Consider the following 17,003-nt stretch of genomic DNA (forward strand, 5'->3'; position numbering starts at 1 on the left):
ATATGCTTCCTGGAGAAAAATGGTACCTTTCTAGTGCAGTATAGTAGCGTACTGGCAAATTAATGAACTATAATTTAACTCTTGAGTGAAGGCAGTGCCTTCTAGTGGCCAGTGAAATAATCTCCGATTGTGACTTGCCTGTTTTCCCCCCATTATGTACATGTTTGTATTATTGTTCCTACACTTTTCATATATATTTGGCGGATCCAAGTCGAGCCACCAACTGGACAGGTATTATTGTACATACAGTGACTTTATAGAGAATTTAACTACATGGATTTAATTCAATGCTTTTCAAGGACCCACGGGAACCCTGCTATAAATTTCCATAGCAAACCTCTGTGCAGCCTGATGTTCTCCACAGCAGGCAGCGTATTCCTTCTAGGGATGACCGACATGGCCGTCGAAGCTTCCCCGTTCTGGGATTGCGGACTCCCCCACTGCCCGTCCGAGCCGGGCTTGGGCGGCCTAGGCGGGGGCGCGGAGGATGACTCCGAACTGGAAGGCGTCAGCGCGTTGTGGTTCTTATCAAACGTCCGTGGTATTTGGTAGAAAGAGCCGGGTGGCGTGGGGAGGTCATAGTTGTCGGCGGCCCGCTCCGTGGCCAGGGCGTTGCAGGGAGTCTGGAAGGTGTACACTTCCTCGTTCTCCAAGTCGGTGTCGGACGGGGCGCCCCGTGGAAGCACGTAGCAGGCCTCTTGGGGGGAGTCGTCGGACGTGGCCGACAACTGGTGCTTGCCGGGCTTGGGGAGACTGTAGAAGCCGTGTAGCTGAGCGCCCATCCCGTTTAGACAGTGAGAGAAACCGTGCGACAGCTTCTGGACGGCCGAGTCGCTGCCCAAGAACACGTTGCTTCTGGCCTGGGAGAAACTGGCACTCCTGCAACATCAAAATAAAATTTTGCAACATCTTTGGTGGACTCGAAAGGTCACAATCGTCGTTGTACTTATATTGGATTACTGGTCACGCAGTTGATCACAAATTGGGGAATTATTCATTCATGCATGCACTTTTTTTTCCGGCAAGTACCAAATTTTATAAAAACACGATACAATATTGATTCTGTGGACAAATCTGTCCCAAATAAAAACAAAATTCAACATAGACATTCCCACCAAAGTTTTTTTTTCACAAAAACTAAAATATAATGAATACAAAATGTAAAACGGTTTTCCATTATTAAAATATCAATTACATTTCCCACAACGACATTGCAGTTACCCTTCCAGCCAGCAGACGGCGTTACAGAACTGCCATAGAAACAAACTAAAAAAACGCCTTTACAAGCATCATTAGAATTTTGATTAGTCATTTTATGTGTTTCAAGAGGTAGCATTCCCATGGGGGGAAAACAAAGAAAGCCACGCCCCTGTATGACCTTGACCACATGCCTATTTGACCCGAGTTTGATGGGTGTCTCACCCCGACTTGGGGACACCTTCCATCACTATCGTAACGATTTTCCCGTCGGTCGTCCATCATTGTAAAACGATTAACATCGATGTAGTGCTTTGTCGTCCGATGAAGGCAAATGTGGGGGCGAGCACATTTTTACACCAATGAAATCATTCGACCAATGACTCACAGAAGGGTTTCTTTTGTGTGTGGTGCTGATGAAATGGACAACGGCCTCTCAATTTATTCCCGACTCAGCAGGTTGATGCTGCAGACACGGGACAGCCTCAAGGAGGGCGGGGGAAGGGTGGGGTTTCTAGCGTTGGTGACCGGGGGACGACGACGTCTAGCAAAGTGACGGATTGTAGCCTGGCCCACATTGATCACCCTCCGCTCTTGTTATTAACAAATGCTTTCAGCTTTGGGAAGCTGCGGCGCATTTTGATGAGGTCGACGTGGTGAAAACCGCTTATTTTGGTTCTATACTTACACGGGGAAATATCAAGCTGCATTCAGATTGGTTGCATTTGTTTCCCATTGGTTGCCAGAAAAATTCTAATCAACAAATACACTCAGAGAATCGATGAGTACACAGGTGAAAACTGTTGGACGACGTAAATAAACAACTGGCTATAAAATGGGGCCCGGGGGCCAAATCTGGCCCGCCGCATCATTTTGTGTGGCCCGGGAAAGTAAATCATGAGTGCCGACTTTCTGTTTTAGGATCAAATTAAAATGAAGAGTATAGATGTATATTACATTTCCTGATTTTCCCCCTTTTAAATTAATAATTGTAATTTTTTATCATTTTTTCTCTATAAAAACTGAATATTCAACGGCTTTTAATCCAGTTCTTTTAATCCATTTATATATTAAAAAAAACCTAAATATATCTAAAATGGTCCATTTTAAGGTTTCCTGTCAACTCATTGGCCGCCATTGACTACGGGTGGCGAAAGAACGAATGCGATGGGGGTTAGAAAATTAAGCAAAGTGCAGATGATTGAGCTACAAACTGCAGGTCAGGTAGAGCAACCCCACGGGCCAAATATGACTGCCTAGCAGGTCGCTTCCGGGCTGCTGGCCATAGGTTAGACACCCCTCTGCTTTACAATATTTAGCCCTCTATGGAAGCTCAGCCGGCCGAACCTTACCGCGCGCTCTCCGTCTTCCTGCTCATGCATTGGTGTAGGAGGAGGTAGTCCTGTGGAGCGCTATTGGACAGGGCGCTGTGGTGCGAGTGGCGGGCGGGTACGTCGAAGGTAAACAGGACCGGCTGGCTGGAGTGGACCGGCGCCGACAACTTGCCGCCGACGGCGCTCAGCGGGGCCGCCGAGCAGGAGACGTCCGGGCCTACGGAGCGTGGCATTTGTTGAAGTCGGACATCTGAAAGAAAAACGAAGGAACGGTTGATCAAAACTAAAAACTAAGAACTTTCTCGGGCTAAATTGCGGAAAGACCAAATGGAATTGTGTTTGAATTGCAAATAATTTTGGAACAAGCGCGTGACTTCTTGTGCGTGATACTCATTGTTAGCTATTTAAATCGTGGACAAAAGCAAGGATTATGACTCCCAATTAATAGGAATAAATCCAACTTTTTATTCAAAGTGAATTATATTTTTCAAATAAGGCTTAAAAATAAAAAACATACTTAGTATGTATACTTTGCATGTCATACTCATTCTGGCATTGATTCTGTTTTTTTATTGTATTAAAAGAAGAGACAAACTGGAGATGGTTATTTTTAAAATAAGGAAAAATATAAAGATTACACATTTGAATTTAGATTTTTTTGTTGTGTATTAAATTATGGATGCTATTATGAACATATATATATATATATATATATATATATACACACACAAAAATACATTTAAATGTTATATTTTGTACTTATTTTTGCCACTGGTGTAATATCAATCATATAATATTGGAATGAAGATTATAAATTTAATCTAGCTACAAGTATATATATTTTTTTTGTTATACTAAATGTATCATGTTATTGTATACAATGTCAATCACTTCACATATCGGAACAACGAGGTCAGTGTATTGTGTTTTATTGAAGGCTCCCATTTTGACGACCTTGGTGCAGCTCAGTCTGCACTCTAATCAATACGTAAGAGGGATGCGCCCCGAGGGACGTGACAACCCAGTATCATCCTCTTTCGGGGCCGGGGGGGTTGCGCGGCACATGATCCCCGCCCCGTTTCGATCTTACGCAGACAACAACCTCTTTTCCCGCTGCATGACCAGCGCCGGCCGATAAAGGCCGCGAACAGACGAGGAGGAGAAAACGGGCGGCGAGCCGATCCATCGACCCGCATGCAACTCTAGCCGAGAAGGAAAAAAATAAAAAGCTTCCCTTTCTCTGAGCTCAGCACAACCTGAAAGTGGATTTGTTTTTACGTGCAGGCAGAGGAAGATGATGTTTCAGTGCCGCCGTCCAATCCATTTGGATGGGGAGTGGCGGTGGTGATCGAATGGCCTAATTATAACCACTCCTATCTGTTTTTTTTCTCTTTTTTTAATACTTTCATTTTCCAGAAGCGGAGGTTACGCATTCTGTTCCATTTGCTCGTTTGTCTCAAGAGAAAATGAAAGGATTATTGTTCAACTTGAAGGCTCTGTTTGGGATATGCAACGGGAGAGGCCATTACATTTCGGGGTAAAGAGGTCAAAGATCATAGAGGTCAGAAAAGGAGCAGCTCTCCGAGTGCTCTAGTCAGGCTAGTTTTTTTAATACAGTATGACATAAAAGATCATTGCAAAATGTCAAAATTTAGATTTTTATTAAAACATGTATTTTCCAATTAAGACACTTATGGAGGAAAATTATCATTTTTTTCCAGAAAATGTATCACTTTTTAAGCTCTCCATCAGCGCTTTGGATTTTTTATTTTTTTATTTGAAATAACTTGCATAAAAAAATCATAACAGATAGTATAAACAAGTAGGAGTATTGTGTTGTTGAAAAAATATAGAACTCAACACAAGTAGTCTTGGATTTATCCCTTGACATACATCATGAAGTTAAAAAAATGTAGTCGATTATACACACGACAAATAAATATCTTTAACCTTTTGCATTTTGGGCCTAACCTGAAAAGCTTGAAATTGTCCAAAAAGTCTCGGCGACAAACAGAATTCCAATTTCCATAAGATTAACGAATTGATTATCATGTCTGCACCACAAACAAACTCCATCTCGAGCATGACTGCAATCTATGCAGTATTGAGCTAATTCAAAGCTTGCTTCCAATCACATCGTCCGGACATCCATTCTTCCCTCCTCCTCTTTCTTTTTCTTCTTCTAATTTTACATCGCATTCGAGATTAGATTATTTCATGTCTTTTCCATTTTTGGCCCGACTGGGAGGAAATGAGCGGCGCACCGACAAAGACGGCGGTTGTCCTCTGTGCACCAGCTGGACTCTAATTTTGGCCTTGGAAGATCCAGCAGCCGTTCTATTAGATTACAACCAAAGAGCAGATGAGACAGTAGGTGATGTATTACGGGGCCTGGTTGGGAAAATAGCTCAGTAAAGTTGCCATGGTTCAGCACCATGGACGGGGATAGACGTCCAATCCATTTGAACTGGCTCAGTAGGCTTCCAGTAGCCTCCAACCCAACTACTATTCAATCCCTATTTGTGGAATTCTTTACAAGAGCTGCCAAATGCCCAAAATCATATTTCCTAGTGGGTAAAGAGAATTTCCTAGAATTGGATTTACGTCAAGCGAGAGGGAATAACGCAGGGGGGTACTATGACCAATCAATACACCGCCATTCGTGCTAGTGGGTTCGGGCTCGCGGCATGACATGAAAGCTTTTTACAAAAGCTTTTTGCGGGGTGAGACGCGAGCCGATAGAGAATCACTCAGAACAACAGCGTAATTGAGACTCACTGGATGCTAGAAAGGCGAAGGGGAGGGTTGGGGTGGGGGGCTTCCCTGCATGAGACCGGCTAGGACATCCCACTGTGGAGCTCAGGCTCCCTCAGGCGTGCACTCTTTTAGTCAGACTGAATTGAATCCTCCTCCCCAATGGCTAAACACACACTGTAGTATGTCGCTGTGTGACATCATGGTGCATTCGGACGGTTGCGTAAAAGCGGCATGACCTTCGAGATGTCTTTGTGAACAGAGCTTACTGTACGTGGAAAACGAGAAGGGTGGCATCTCTCTGCTATGCGTGATTCACAGAGCAGCTGTGTGTAGTACGCCAACATCTACGTGGCACTTAGTCGTAGTAGATAGATCAAAACAGACACATTGTTGAGTATCAAAAATGCGGATTTATGATCCGTTTAAGCATATCAGCTAGGAAAGTGAACTCTTTTTTGACCACAATTTGTGCGAATCACTAAATTGTACACTGAAATTAAAGAAGCAGTTTAATACTCTTAGCAATTTCATCAGCAGGAGGGCACACACAAAGTGTTATGGAGAAAGTTGGCACCTGCTGACTTAATGTAGGCGAAGTGTGGATCTGCCAAAGCGGCACTCGCAACCACGCGCAAAAAAAACCGCAGGTGGGCGGTAGAGCGTGGGGGTGCTGTTACTAGACAGGTCGCTTAAGTAACTCAATAAAGGGGACGGAGACACAGCTTCTGGCTCCAGGAACAATGAAGGTCAAAAATGATGCGTTACATTAAACCAGGGGTGCCCCAAGTTTTTTTCTCCCCGCAGGCTGCTTTCAGAAAAAGCAGGTTATCCTCACAAGGGTTGCGGGGAGAGGGCTGGAGCCAATCCGAGCCAACTATGGGCAGGTGACAGCCTAAATTGGTGGTCAGCCAATCGTTGGGCACAAGGAGACGAAAAACTCCTCTCTCATAGTTGGTACTCGGACGTTTTGTCGAAAGACGTTTGGTCCCCGGACGTTTGGTCGACTGGACGTTTCGTCGAAAGACATTTGGTCGACTGGACGTTTGGTCAACTGGACGTTTGGTCGACTGGACGTTTGGTCGACTGGACGTTTGGTCGACTGGACGTTTGGTTGACTGGACGTTTGGTCGACTGGACGTTTGGTCGACTGGATGTTTGGTCGAACGGATGTTTGGTAGAACGGACGTTTGGTCGACTGAACATTTGGTGGAACGGACGTTTGGTAGAACAGATGTTTGGTAGAACGGACGTTTGGTCGCCGGGTTGTTACTGTTGAAACCAGCTCTCAAAATTATAATCATGAGAGAGAGAGAGTTTTATATCTAATATCAAAATATCAACAGTAAACTCTGTCATAATTTGACAGCGAGCGAACCCGGCGACCAAACGTCCGTTCTAGCAAACGTCTGTTCTACCAAACGTCTGTTCTACCAAACGTCCATTCTACCAAACGTCATTCGACCAAACGTCCGGGGACCAAACGTCTTTCGATGAAACGTCCGGTCACGCTCATAGTTGGGGACAATATAGCATACAATTAGCTTAGCATGCATGTTTTTTTGGAATGTGGGAAGAAAATGGAGTACCCAGAGACAACCCACGCAAGCCAGGGGAGAACATGCAAACTCTACACAGGATCGCACCTGTGAGGCCAACACACTATAAGTTATAAATTAACCTACAATTTCCAAAAAAGCCAAGGAAAAAGTAAGTTAATCCAGATTTGCGTCTTCATTTCTAAGAAACAGCGTAAGTGTGGGAGCGCAATCGGTCTTTGAAAAACAACACTGGGTGACCCTTTAACTGGAAATGCGTGACTACAGACGACCTCAACACACGCGACTGGCCATTCCGTCGGTTCGTCATGCGTTCCAGCACACGAGTGGCTCAGGGTGTTTAAAAGGGGCTTTAACAGAGTTCTAAGCAATTCTTTGCCCCTGTTGTGTTTGCTATGGAATAACAAAGTCAAGATTATGTAGTGTTGTCATATGACTTGACGAGGCAGACTTAGCTCACAAATTTAAGGGTGAAGATTCGAATGAAGATTCTTTGCTGGTCATCTAGGAAAAATGCTACAGAGAAACAGTTGACGGTTTGTAAGTAATTCCACGAATTCAGGAAGTGAGAAGTTGCTGCCTGATCTAACCGACAACATGCAAGACAAACCAAGATAAGGAAAAATAGAGACGTGTGTATCACCTCCGCAATGTTCTCAAACATTTTACAGCAAGTCCCACCATCTGGGCCACGATGAATTTAAATAACTGCAAGCAAAACCAGACATAATGCCAAAAATAAGCATGTACAACTCCCCAAAAAACACAACTATTCCTTCTGACAGTACATTTAGCCTTACAAAAATAAAACAAATTAAAAAAAAGTTATATATAACATAATGATTACATTTAGTTCTGCATAACACTAAATCTATTGTCATTTCATGTTTTTATTTAAAGAAAATGAACCTTTTGAAAGCTTCTGAGCACTGAAATAAACCGCAAAAGATTAACAGACATTTTCAAGGCTTTTAAGGTTCACGTATCATCAAAACTAAGTAACATTTTAACCAAGTCACATCAAAGGCAACTATGCTTTTGCAAAAAGTCCCATTTTACACTCCGCAGGGATGAGTGGCCAACTTTGTCTTAAGGGGACACTAAACCCTCAGTTCAGATGAATTACGACTCTTTCTGACGTTGGCTACGGCTGCCAATACCAAATTAGGATCTTTGTTGTGTTCTCAAAATTAATTACATACATGTTAAAATGATTGAGGACCATTCTGCCTTGGTGGTGCTCTTTGCTTAACATTCATCATCCTCTGAAAAAGAAGCTAAAGGCTCAAACCAATGACTATTTTTGTACTGTAGATTAAATGAGGAGTCTGTCTAAAACCAAAGAACAGTGTGTCCTGCAAAAAATATATTAGTATATTAGTAGAACCGGATGGGCAGGAGGTGCTTTCCCGCGGTGGCCTCTAAGCCAATCGCTATCTGACAAGAGTAACAAGCACAGAGAGGACGGCTTGTTAGCAAAAAACTGTATTTTCTGGACTATAAGTCGCATTTTTTTTGTAGGTTGGCTGGGTCTGTGACTAATTCTCAAGGGTGACTTATGTTTTTTTCCTCTCGGACCCAAAAATAACCTATTAGGATTTTTTGGAGGCTATAGTTATCTGATAAACTGTTATGCTAACAGATGCCTATTTAGCCGATTGCTCTCTATTTTACTATTCTTACTTGAAAAGTATGTTTGTTGGTATTTTCCGACAAAATAAAAAATTTACCTCCCAAAAAATGTGACGTGTACTCCATTGTGATGTATTTTTTTCTTCTTCATTGTGCATCGTATGACTTATAGTCCGAAAAATATGGAATATGGCGCTGTACAGATTGCATACTGCTGTGATATGTTGAAAATAGCTCTGTGAATGAGTTCCTTGGTGTTATGATTACGACTCAAAAAGTTTAACAACACGCAAACGTGGGAGTTTCTTTGGTGGTGTTTGCACGCAATGAATCCACACACATCAGCAAATCCATCTAAATATAACCAGCAAGAAATGAAACATGTTTACGATTATGTGTGTTTTCCAGTAAGTGTGCATTTAAGGAACAAAAGCTACTTACGTAACAATGACTTGTTGTCTTGCTGCCACTGAGTCAACTCCCCCTCGCAATTCCCTCAACACTGTTGCTTAAAATTTCAAAGTGGTCCAACTACGAATGAAAGGAATCCTAATTTATCATCAGCAAAAAGGGATACAGCTCATGGGTAGAATATCACATTCTGGTTTGTCCAAAACAACAACAAGTTTGTGAAACAACATCAGTTTTTTTTGTGGATGAGAGGAATTAACTGAATTGACTTTTTTGTTTCCGTCACTGTTTATTTTTCCTCACGGAGGGAGTTCCCCTGCCTGTTTGGTGTCAGCTGCAGCTGCTTATAAAAGAATAAAAGTTAAAAAGAGGCTTTTCAGGGTTTCTTTTTGTTGCTGCTAATTTTTCCTTAGTGTGAAAAAAGTGTGTGATCATGTGACATTTAAGGGGAAGGCTTTAACATGCATTCAATTCCATTGCGATGTAAAATTAAAATGTATTTTTCATGAAATAGTACTGTGTATGTTTCGATCAGTCCATTTTATGCGAGTTTTCACTTCATCCAGACATTTTATTCTTAAAGAAGTTACCATAACTTCATAGTACGAGCAAGAATTCATGGGGACGTTAACGTATTATATGAGCATGAAAGCTTGAAAAATGCAAGTGGGTCACAGCTGCTTTTTAGTGGTCTACTTTGATAGGATATCCACTCAAGTGAGGGGAAGGAAATATTTAGAAGTACCAAAATAAGACATGACAACCAGACGGTTAGTGCTATGCGCCAAGTGTCAACATTTGGAGGGAATCCCCTTGTCATGTAAACATGAATGCTATATTTTAACATACTGCAAATATAGCATTCATGTTTACATATATATATATATACATATATATTGCAGTATGTTAAAATATAGCATTCATGTTTACATATATATATATATATATATATATATATAGCTTTTCTTTTCATTATTTGTGTTTTAATGATCTAAATAGACCAAATTTCAAAATAAATCTATTTTAACGATATACATTATATGATATATGATATTATATATCATATAATGTATATCTTTAACATAGATTTATCTTGAAATTTGGTCTATTTAGATCATCAAAACACAAATAATGAAAAAAGGGGATTTAAAAGCTGCATAACATTTTGACAGAATATATACAATAACATATACGACACATTATCATACCGCAACATAACTTAACAAAAATGATTAACAATTAAAAAATGAAATTGCCAGTAAGAAAAAACAACATTTTGAACCTATTCCGCATAATAAAAAGATGAAAAAAGGAAGACTCATTCCCTTACCGTGGTTGTTATCGTCAGACTGGTTGAATCCACACAGCTGGCAGATGGCGCGCACCCACTTGTTCATCTCCTCCTCGGTCTCGGCCACCAGGTAGAAGGTGCGGTCCGAGGTCTTGATGTCGAACACAAAGCTATCCTGGAACTCCTTCCTCTTAAACGTCAGTCCTGCGTCCACCTGTTCGCAGCAGTGCAGGTCGATGACCCGGATAGGCTTCTTGGAGTGGTCGTTCTTGTAGTACTCCAGAACGTCGGGGTCACCACTCATGCGCCCGCTGCGCAGAATGAACCAACGCTTCTTCCATGCCTGGCAGGGAGAGATAAGAGCTCATGACGCAACGCCACTACGGTGCACGGCGTCCAATTTGTCCTGCAAAGTCAGAGCATTGAGGAAAAAAACCCACATGCGTTTGATGACAAAACAGTGGCTCAACAGCTGGACTTTTGCTGTCTAACCTTAGTAAGTAAAATAGGCACATGTGGTTTGTGTGTAGCAGGTGTTTACGCCCACAAGCCCAACGTATTTCCTGTGCCGATATCCCGTGTCCACAGCTCAGAACGTTTGTGACTCCTGATGAGCACAACAGGCACGCTTTGGCGTACAGTTGACGCCATGCAGCTCCATTTGTCACCTGACATGGCTGGAATCGGAGGTTAGCCTAGTAATGACCAACCACGATCCGGAGCTGTCGGTCCTAATTACCGTATTTTCACGACTATAAGACTATAAGGCGCACCGCATTATAAGGCGCACCCTCAATGAATGACACATTTTTTTTCATATATAAGGCGCCCTGTCTATTTTGGAGAAAATTTAAGACTTTTAAGTGCGCCTTATAGTCGTGAAAATACGGTAGATGAAAAATGGCTGTTTATTTTTGACGATTTGGCAACTAACTGTGTTACTCTGGGATTTGTAGTTTTGCTATGAAATTTGCTATAGGAAAAAACTATGCTGTAATAAAAAAGATCTTATTTGGATTCCTTACTAAAGATAATCAGTCGGATTTCATTGAGGACTACAGAAAATTGACTAGACGTTCAATCATGTGGTCCTTTTCATCCTTCCACTGTGAGTATAAAATGGAATGAAATTACAGTACTTTTTCCACAATACTTACAATACGGAAACAAACTTTGCGAACAAAGGCCGCATTAAAGTCAAGAAAATCCCAACCAAGAGATCTTAATTTGTCACATTGGACAATATAAACTTTATTCATTCAATTTCTGAGCCACTTATCTTCACAAGGGTCACGGGGGTGCTGGAGCTGATCCCAGCCAACAACAGGCAGTAGGCGGGGAACACCCTGAATTGGTGGCCAGCCAATCACAGAGCACATGGAGACTAACAACCATTCACACTCACACTACAGACAAATTTGAGTGACCATGCGTGTTCTTTGGTATGTGGAAAGAAACCGCAGTACACGGAGAAAACCCACACAAAAAGGCCACAATGTTGAAACTGTGAGGCGGACATGCTAACCACTGACACCAAGTTTATTTATGTGAACCAAATTTTTCAACGTAATTTCTTCACAACCTTATTTTTTGCTGCACAACTGATTTGCAAAAAAAGATCATAATTTTTTATATTGCTTTAATGTCAGCTTTGTTTAAATTGGAAAAAACTTTTGGATGTACTATTTTACTCTCCTTAATACATTTCCAAGGTATCAGATCAGGACTGAAAAATGAGGTGACTCGGACTCGACTCGCATACAAAAAATACGGGAAGCAAAAAAGACAGCACTGTGCCATGAAAACATGTTTACCAGCTATCTTTTCGCTCAGAGACACAAGAGGAAGAAGATAGACCAGGCCGAGGAGGAGAAGGAGGGGGTTTGTGGAGCTTTTTGGACATCTGCCAGCGATGCACTTCCACCCGGCCACGTCTCACACACATGCACTCTGCTGACACATCGGATCCTGCGGGGCCCCACTTTTGCCCACCCCCGACTGACACAACACAGAACCCAATGACAACACTTGTTGCAGACGTTTCTCCGGAGAAATAAAGACTATCCTGCTTTGAGCCAGAATAAAAGACAATTGACTGTCATTGAGCCGTTGAGTTTCCTGTTGACCACAGTTCATGAGGGGACAATGTGGGTTTCCTGTCTGCTAGAGCACACCCTCCCCAGCATGTACGTGAGTTGTCAAGTGACCATTTTAGATACCGTATTTTCTCGCATATTAGCCGCCTCTGCGTATAAGCCGTACCCTTAAAACTGCCTTAAAAAGGTTGAATTGTACAATTTCTCTCGTTATAAGATGCCCCCTGATTCACAATTTCTGAATCTGAATCAAAAAGCTGATTAGTACAACCAGGAAGTGAGTCCGTAGCGGTCTGGTTTGTCATCCCTAGCGTGACCGGACGTTTCGTCGAAAGACGGTTGGTCCCCCGACGTTTGGTCCCCGGACGTTTGGTCGACCGGACGTTTGGTCGACCGGACGTTTGGTCGACCGGACGTTTGGTCGAACGGACGTTTGGTAGAACAGACGTTTGGTAGAACAGACGTTTGGTAGAACGGACTTTGGTCGCCGGGATCGCTCGCTGTCAAATTATGACAGAGTTTACTGTTGATATTTTGATATTAGATATTTAGATATTAAACTCACTCTCTCTCTCATGATTATAATTTTGAGAGCTGCTTTCAACAGTAACAACCCGGCGACCAAACGTCCGTTCTACCAAACGTCCGGTCGACCAAACATCCGGTCGACCAAACGTCCGGGGACCAAACGTCCGGGGACCAAACGTCCGGGGACCAAACGTCTTTCGACCAAACGTCCAAGTACCCATCCCTAGGTAAGATGGTGGCGCCCTGAGCGAGCAATGGCAGGCACAAGTGAGTTTTTTCACGTTTTATGCAGCATTCGGTTATTTTTTTTCCTTGAATTTCATTCATAGACGTCAAAATAAATTTGTCTTGTGTTATGGCGTTTCGTCCTTGTCACCTTGCATTTTCTTGGCTGTTATGTCTAATTTATGCACATATAAGCCGTACTCTCAATTCAGTCGTCATTTTTTGAGCGACAAATACGGTGTATATGTGAGAAAATATGATAATTTGCCAGGACTGGATGCTCATCTTTCAGTGTCATTGACGTCAGTAGACGTCAAATCCATTTTAACTGGGAGGGGGGCGAATGAACGTTCCTCTAGCGCCACCACTGACTTAAACGAGCTCACTGCGAAGGCTTGATAAGCTGGTGTAGAAGTGCCCAGTGAGTCTTGGCTGTGTGTAGTCTATTTCCTGCTGGACTGATAAACCTCGAGGGGGTAACCTTAATATCCTTGCTGCATGCATGCTCGCATCTGGCGGGCTGGGAAACAGATGAGTGAACACCGATAAGCGTCAACGTGACAGCAACGCGCACTCTAGCTTTCCTCGGTCTGCGAGACGCTCATCAAAACGGAGATGAAAGGACGTGACATTGTCGAATTTCCTCAGAAAAATTAGTCTTTCTTGTGAATCGTCCTCTAAGAATCTCAATTTCCGAAGAGTCAACAAGGACTTTTCAGGAAATTCCGGTAACTGTACTTTCAGGCTAAGTGCTACTTGGAAAGGTTGAAGACGAATAGCTGTTACTCTGGAACAGATCTTATTTCAAATAATATCGGTCTTTTCCAGAGAGAGATGGCGCCTTTTAATTGAGTTTTGGAGCCGTGCCCACTCGTAAGAGGTCAGCGCGACCTGGCGTCCTGCAGCTGCGTATTACCTGGAGACGTCTCCTGCATGAAGTCTTATCAAACTTGATATTAAAATTACAGTTTACAGTTACAGTTGGAGAACGGGATTGACTGCAGACCTCCATTGTACCAAAGTGACCACTTAAATTACATTTACTGTATGTTTTGGACAATACTTCACACCTAAGTATAAGTCACAGGTGTCAAAGTGCCGGCCCGGGGGCTAAATCTGTCCCGTCGCATCATTTTGTCCGGCCCGAGAAAGTAAATTATGAGTGCGGACTTTCTGTTTTAGGATCAAATTCAAATGGTTATAGATGTACATTACGTTTCCTGATTTTCCCCTTTTTAAAATCAATCATTGCAATATTTTCAATCCATTTTTTTCTTTTGTGTTTTTAGTTCAAAAAGCATTTTGTAAAATCTAAAAATACATATACAAATATTTTCCGTTTTACACTTTAAATTTTTTTTTTTTCCATTTGAAATAAAAAAACATGATTAAAAGACATTTTCCATTGCTAAGAAAAAAAAGCTCAAATAAGCATTTTTTTAGATCTATAAAAATGGACTATTTAGGGCTTTTGATCCAGTTCTTTTAATCCAATTTTAAAAAATTAAAAAAAATCTAGATGTTACATCTAAAATGGTCCGGCCCATTGAAATGGCGTTGACGTTAATGCGGCCTGCGAACCAACCCGAGTTTGACACCCTTGGTATAAGTCGTAACTGGAAAATAAAATAGGAAGAAGATGTATTTCCACAAAATGATCCAAATTTAGAGTGAGGATCAGGACCAAATTGGAGCTGTTTTGTCTTTATCTGAAATCCATCTGAATCTAAATCAGTACAGAAACTGCAAAGGAGACCAAATGTGATTAAAACCAGTCATTTTAGATGACCAAAAAATAATAATAATATTCAGACAAGCAAGAATATTCCAGACTCATTTAACAGAGCAGCATCCAAACTTATTCTGCTGAATCCTTAATCATTAGGAATCAATCTTCCAGATCTTGGTCATGCTACAAAATGAATACATCACCCCCCTGTCAGATCAAGCTACAAAAAAGTTCAAGTATTTTCAACAACAAAACAAAAGAACATCCAATCACAGGTTGTGAATGGAGACCCCCTTGCTCTGCAATGGTGCACAGATCAGCCACTGCTGTCCTACTTTCTATCACAGGGCAAAACATTTCTTCCAAAAAAAAGGTAACTCACGAAAGAATGAAATTACAAAGCCAAGCCATTGATTGCTGGAGCGGCGGCAGGTGCGGCTTGTCAATTTAGAACGAGGCTAACCTCCCCCGACTCTCCCAGATCAACCCCCATTCTGAACCCTTGTGAGCCTTCCTGCCTCCCCCCCCCCCGAGGCCACACAGCTCGGGGAAGACGCGTTGGCCTCGTTAACAACTGGGCTGCGCTGGGGCGTCAAACCAATCGTGTCTGACTTGGAGATAAATTGAAGTTCAACTAAAGGTGTTTTGCTTGAGAGGTTATTTTCACCATGGAAAATCGCAGGAATGTTTTTTTCAATATAGATTTTCAGCTTCACGGATATAAAGAATACTTACCCCTCATAATATTAATATTAGATTTTTTTGCCATTTAGATAATATTCAATCAATCATTATTAGAGGCGCTTACCCTAAGAAAGGTCGTGGGGGTGCTGGAGCCGATCCCAGCCATTAATGGGCAGTAGGCAAGGTACACCCTGAATTGGGAAAGACATAATATCTATTATTTATTTTACAGCTAAAAATAAAGGTAGAAAACAGGTGATATGCTGTTTCACTTATTTAGTATTCATATTTTAAATGCTTTTTTCTGACTAAAACATTGACATTTTTATGTAATATATTTGTTTTAAAAGAGTCAACAGTAAATATTCAGCATACATCTATAATCTTGAATTTGATTAAAAGAAAAACAGGAAATTAGCACACATGATTTACTTTTATGCCAATTTGACTCCTGTGCCCTAAGGAATCATTTGTTGTTTTAGGGATAAAAAAAAAAAAAACTCTTACAATTTACATCATCTGTGCCATGAAGAATTTTAACTGCGCTCAAAGTATAAGTCGTAACTGGAAAAAAATATGGGACGGTGTATTTCTACAAAATGATCCAAATTCAAAGTGAGGATCAGGACGAATTGGAGGTGTTTTGTCTTCATCTGAAATCCATCTGAATCTAAATCAGTACAGAAAACGCAAAGGGGACCAAATCGGATTAAAACCAGTTATTTTAGATGACAAAAAAAAAAAAAAAATTCAGACAAGCAAGAATATTCCAGACTCGTTTAACAGAGCAGGATCCAAACTTATTCTGCTGAATCCAAATCTCATTAGGAATCAATCTTCCAGATCTAGGTCATGCTACAAAATGAATACATCACCCCCCTGTCAGATCAAGCTACAAAAAAGTTCAAGTATTTTCAACAACAAAACAAAAGAACATCCAATCACAGGTTGTGAATGGAGACCCCCTTGCTCTGCAATGGTGCACAGATCAGCCACTGCTGTCCTACTTTCTATCACAGGGCAAAACATTTCTTCCAAAAAAAAGGTAACTCACGAAAGAATGAAATTACAAAGCCAAGCCATTGATTGCTGGAGCGGCGGCAGGTGCGGCTTGTCAATTTAGAACGAGGCTAACCTCCCCCGACTCTCCCAGATCAACCCCCATTCTGAACCCTTGTGAGCCTTCCTGCCTCCCCCCCGAGGCCACACAGCTCGGGGAAGACGCGTTGGCCTCGTTAACAACTGGGCTGCGCTGGGGCGTCAAACCAATCGTGTCTGACTTGGAGATAAACTGAAGTTCAACTAAAGGTGTTTTGCTTGAGAGGTTATTTTCACCATGGAAAATCGCAGGAATGTTTTTTTCAATATAGATTTTCAGCTTCACGGATATAAAGAATACTTACCCCTCATAATATTAATATTAGATTTTTTTGCCATTTAGATCATATTCAATCAATCATTATTAGAGGTGCTTACCCTAAGAAAGGTCGTGGGGGTGCTGGAGCCGATCCCAGCCATTAATGGGCAGTAGGCAAGGTACACCCTGAATTGGGAAAGACAGAA

At 41.8% G+C, this 17,003-nt stretch overlaps 1 protein-coding gene across 2 annotated transcripts in view; it reads right to left on the reverse strand.

Moving 5' to 3' along the window:
* Positions 1-17,003, reverse strand: part of gab2 (GRB2-associated binding protein 2) — a 35,796-nt gene that overhangs the window by 4,368 nt on the left and 14,425 nt on the right. The window contains exons 1-4 of one of the 2 annotated variants that reach the window (XM_077611589.1): positions 15,139-15,258; positions 10,218-10,521; positions 2,550-2,781; positions 338-879 (exon numbers count right to left, since the gene is read on the reverse strand). In XM_077611589.1, the coding sequence (XP_077467715.1) occupies positions 338-879; positions 2,550-2,781; positions 10,218-10,482 (1,039 nt within the window). In that variant the 5' untranslated portion in view covers positions 10,483-10,521; positions 15,139-15,258. Of the gene's footprint in view, positions 1-337; positions 880-2,549; positions 2,782-10,217; positions 10,522-15,138; positions 15,259-17,003 lie in introns of those variants that run through there. The other variant, XM_077611588.1, reaches the window with a different exon arrangement.

This window comes from Stigmatopora argus, chromosome 10, assembly GCF_051989625.1.
Source record: "Stigmatopora argus isolate UIUO_Sarg chromosome 10, RoL_Sarg_1.0, whole genome shotgun sequence".
Classification (NCBI taxonomy): Eukaryota; Metazoa; Chordata; class Actinopteri; order Syngnathiformes; family Syngnathidae; genus Stigmatopora; species Stigmatopora argus.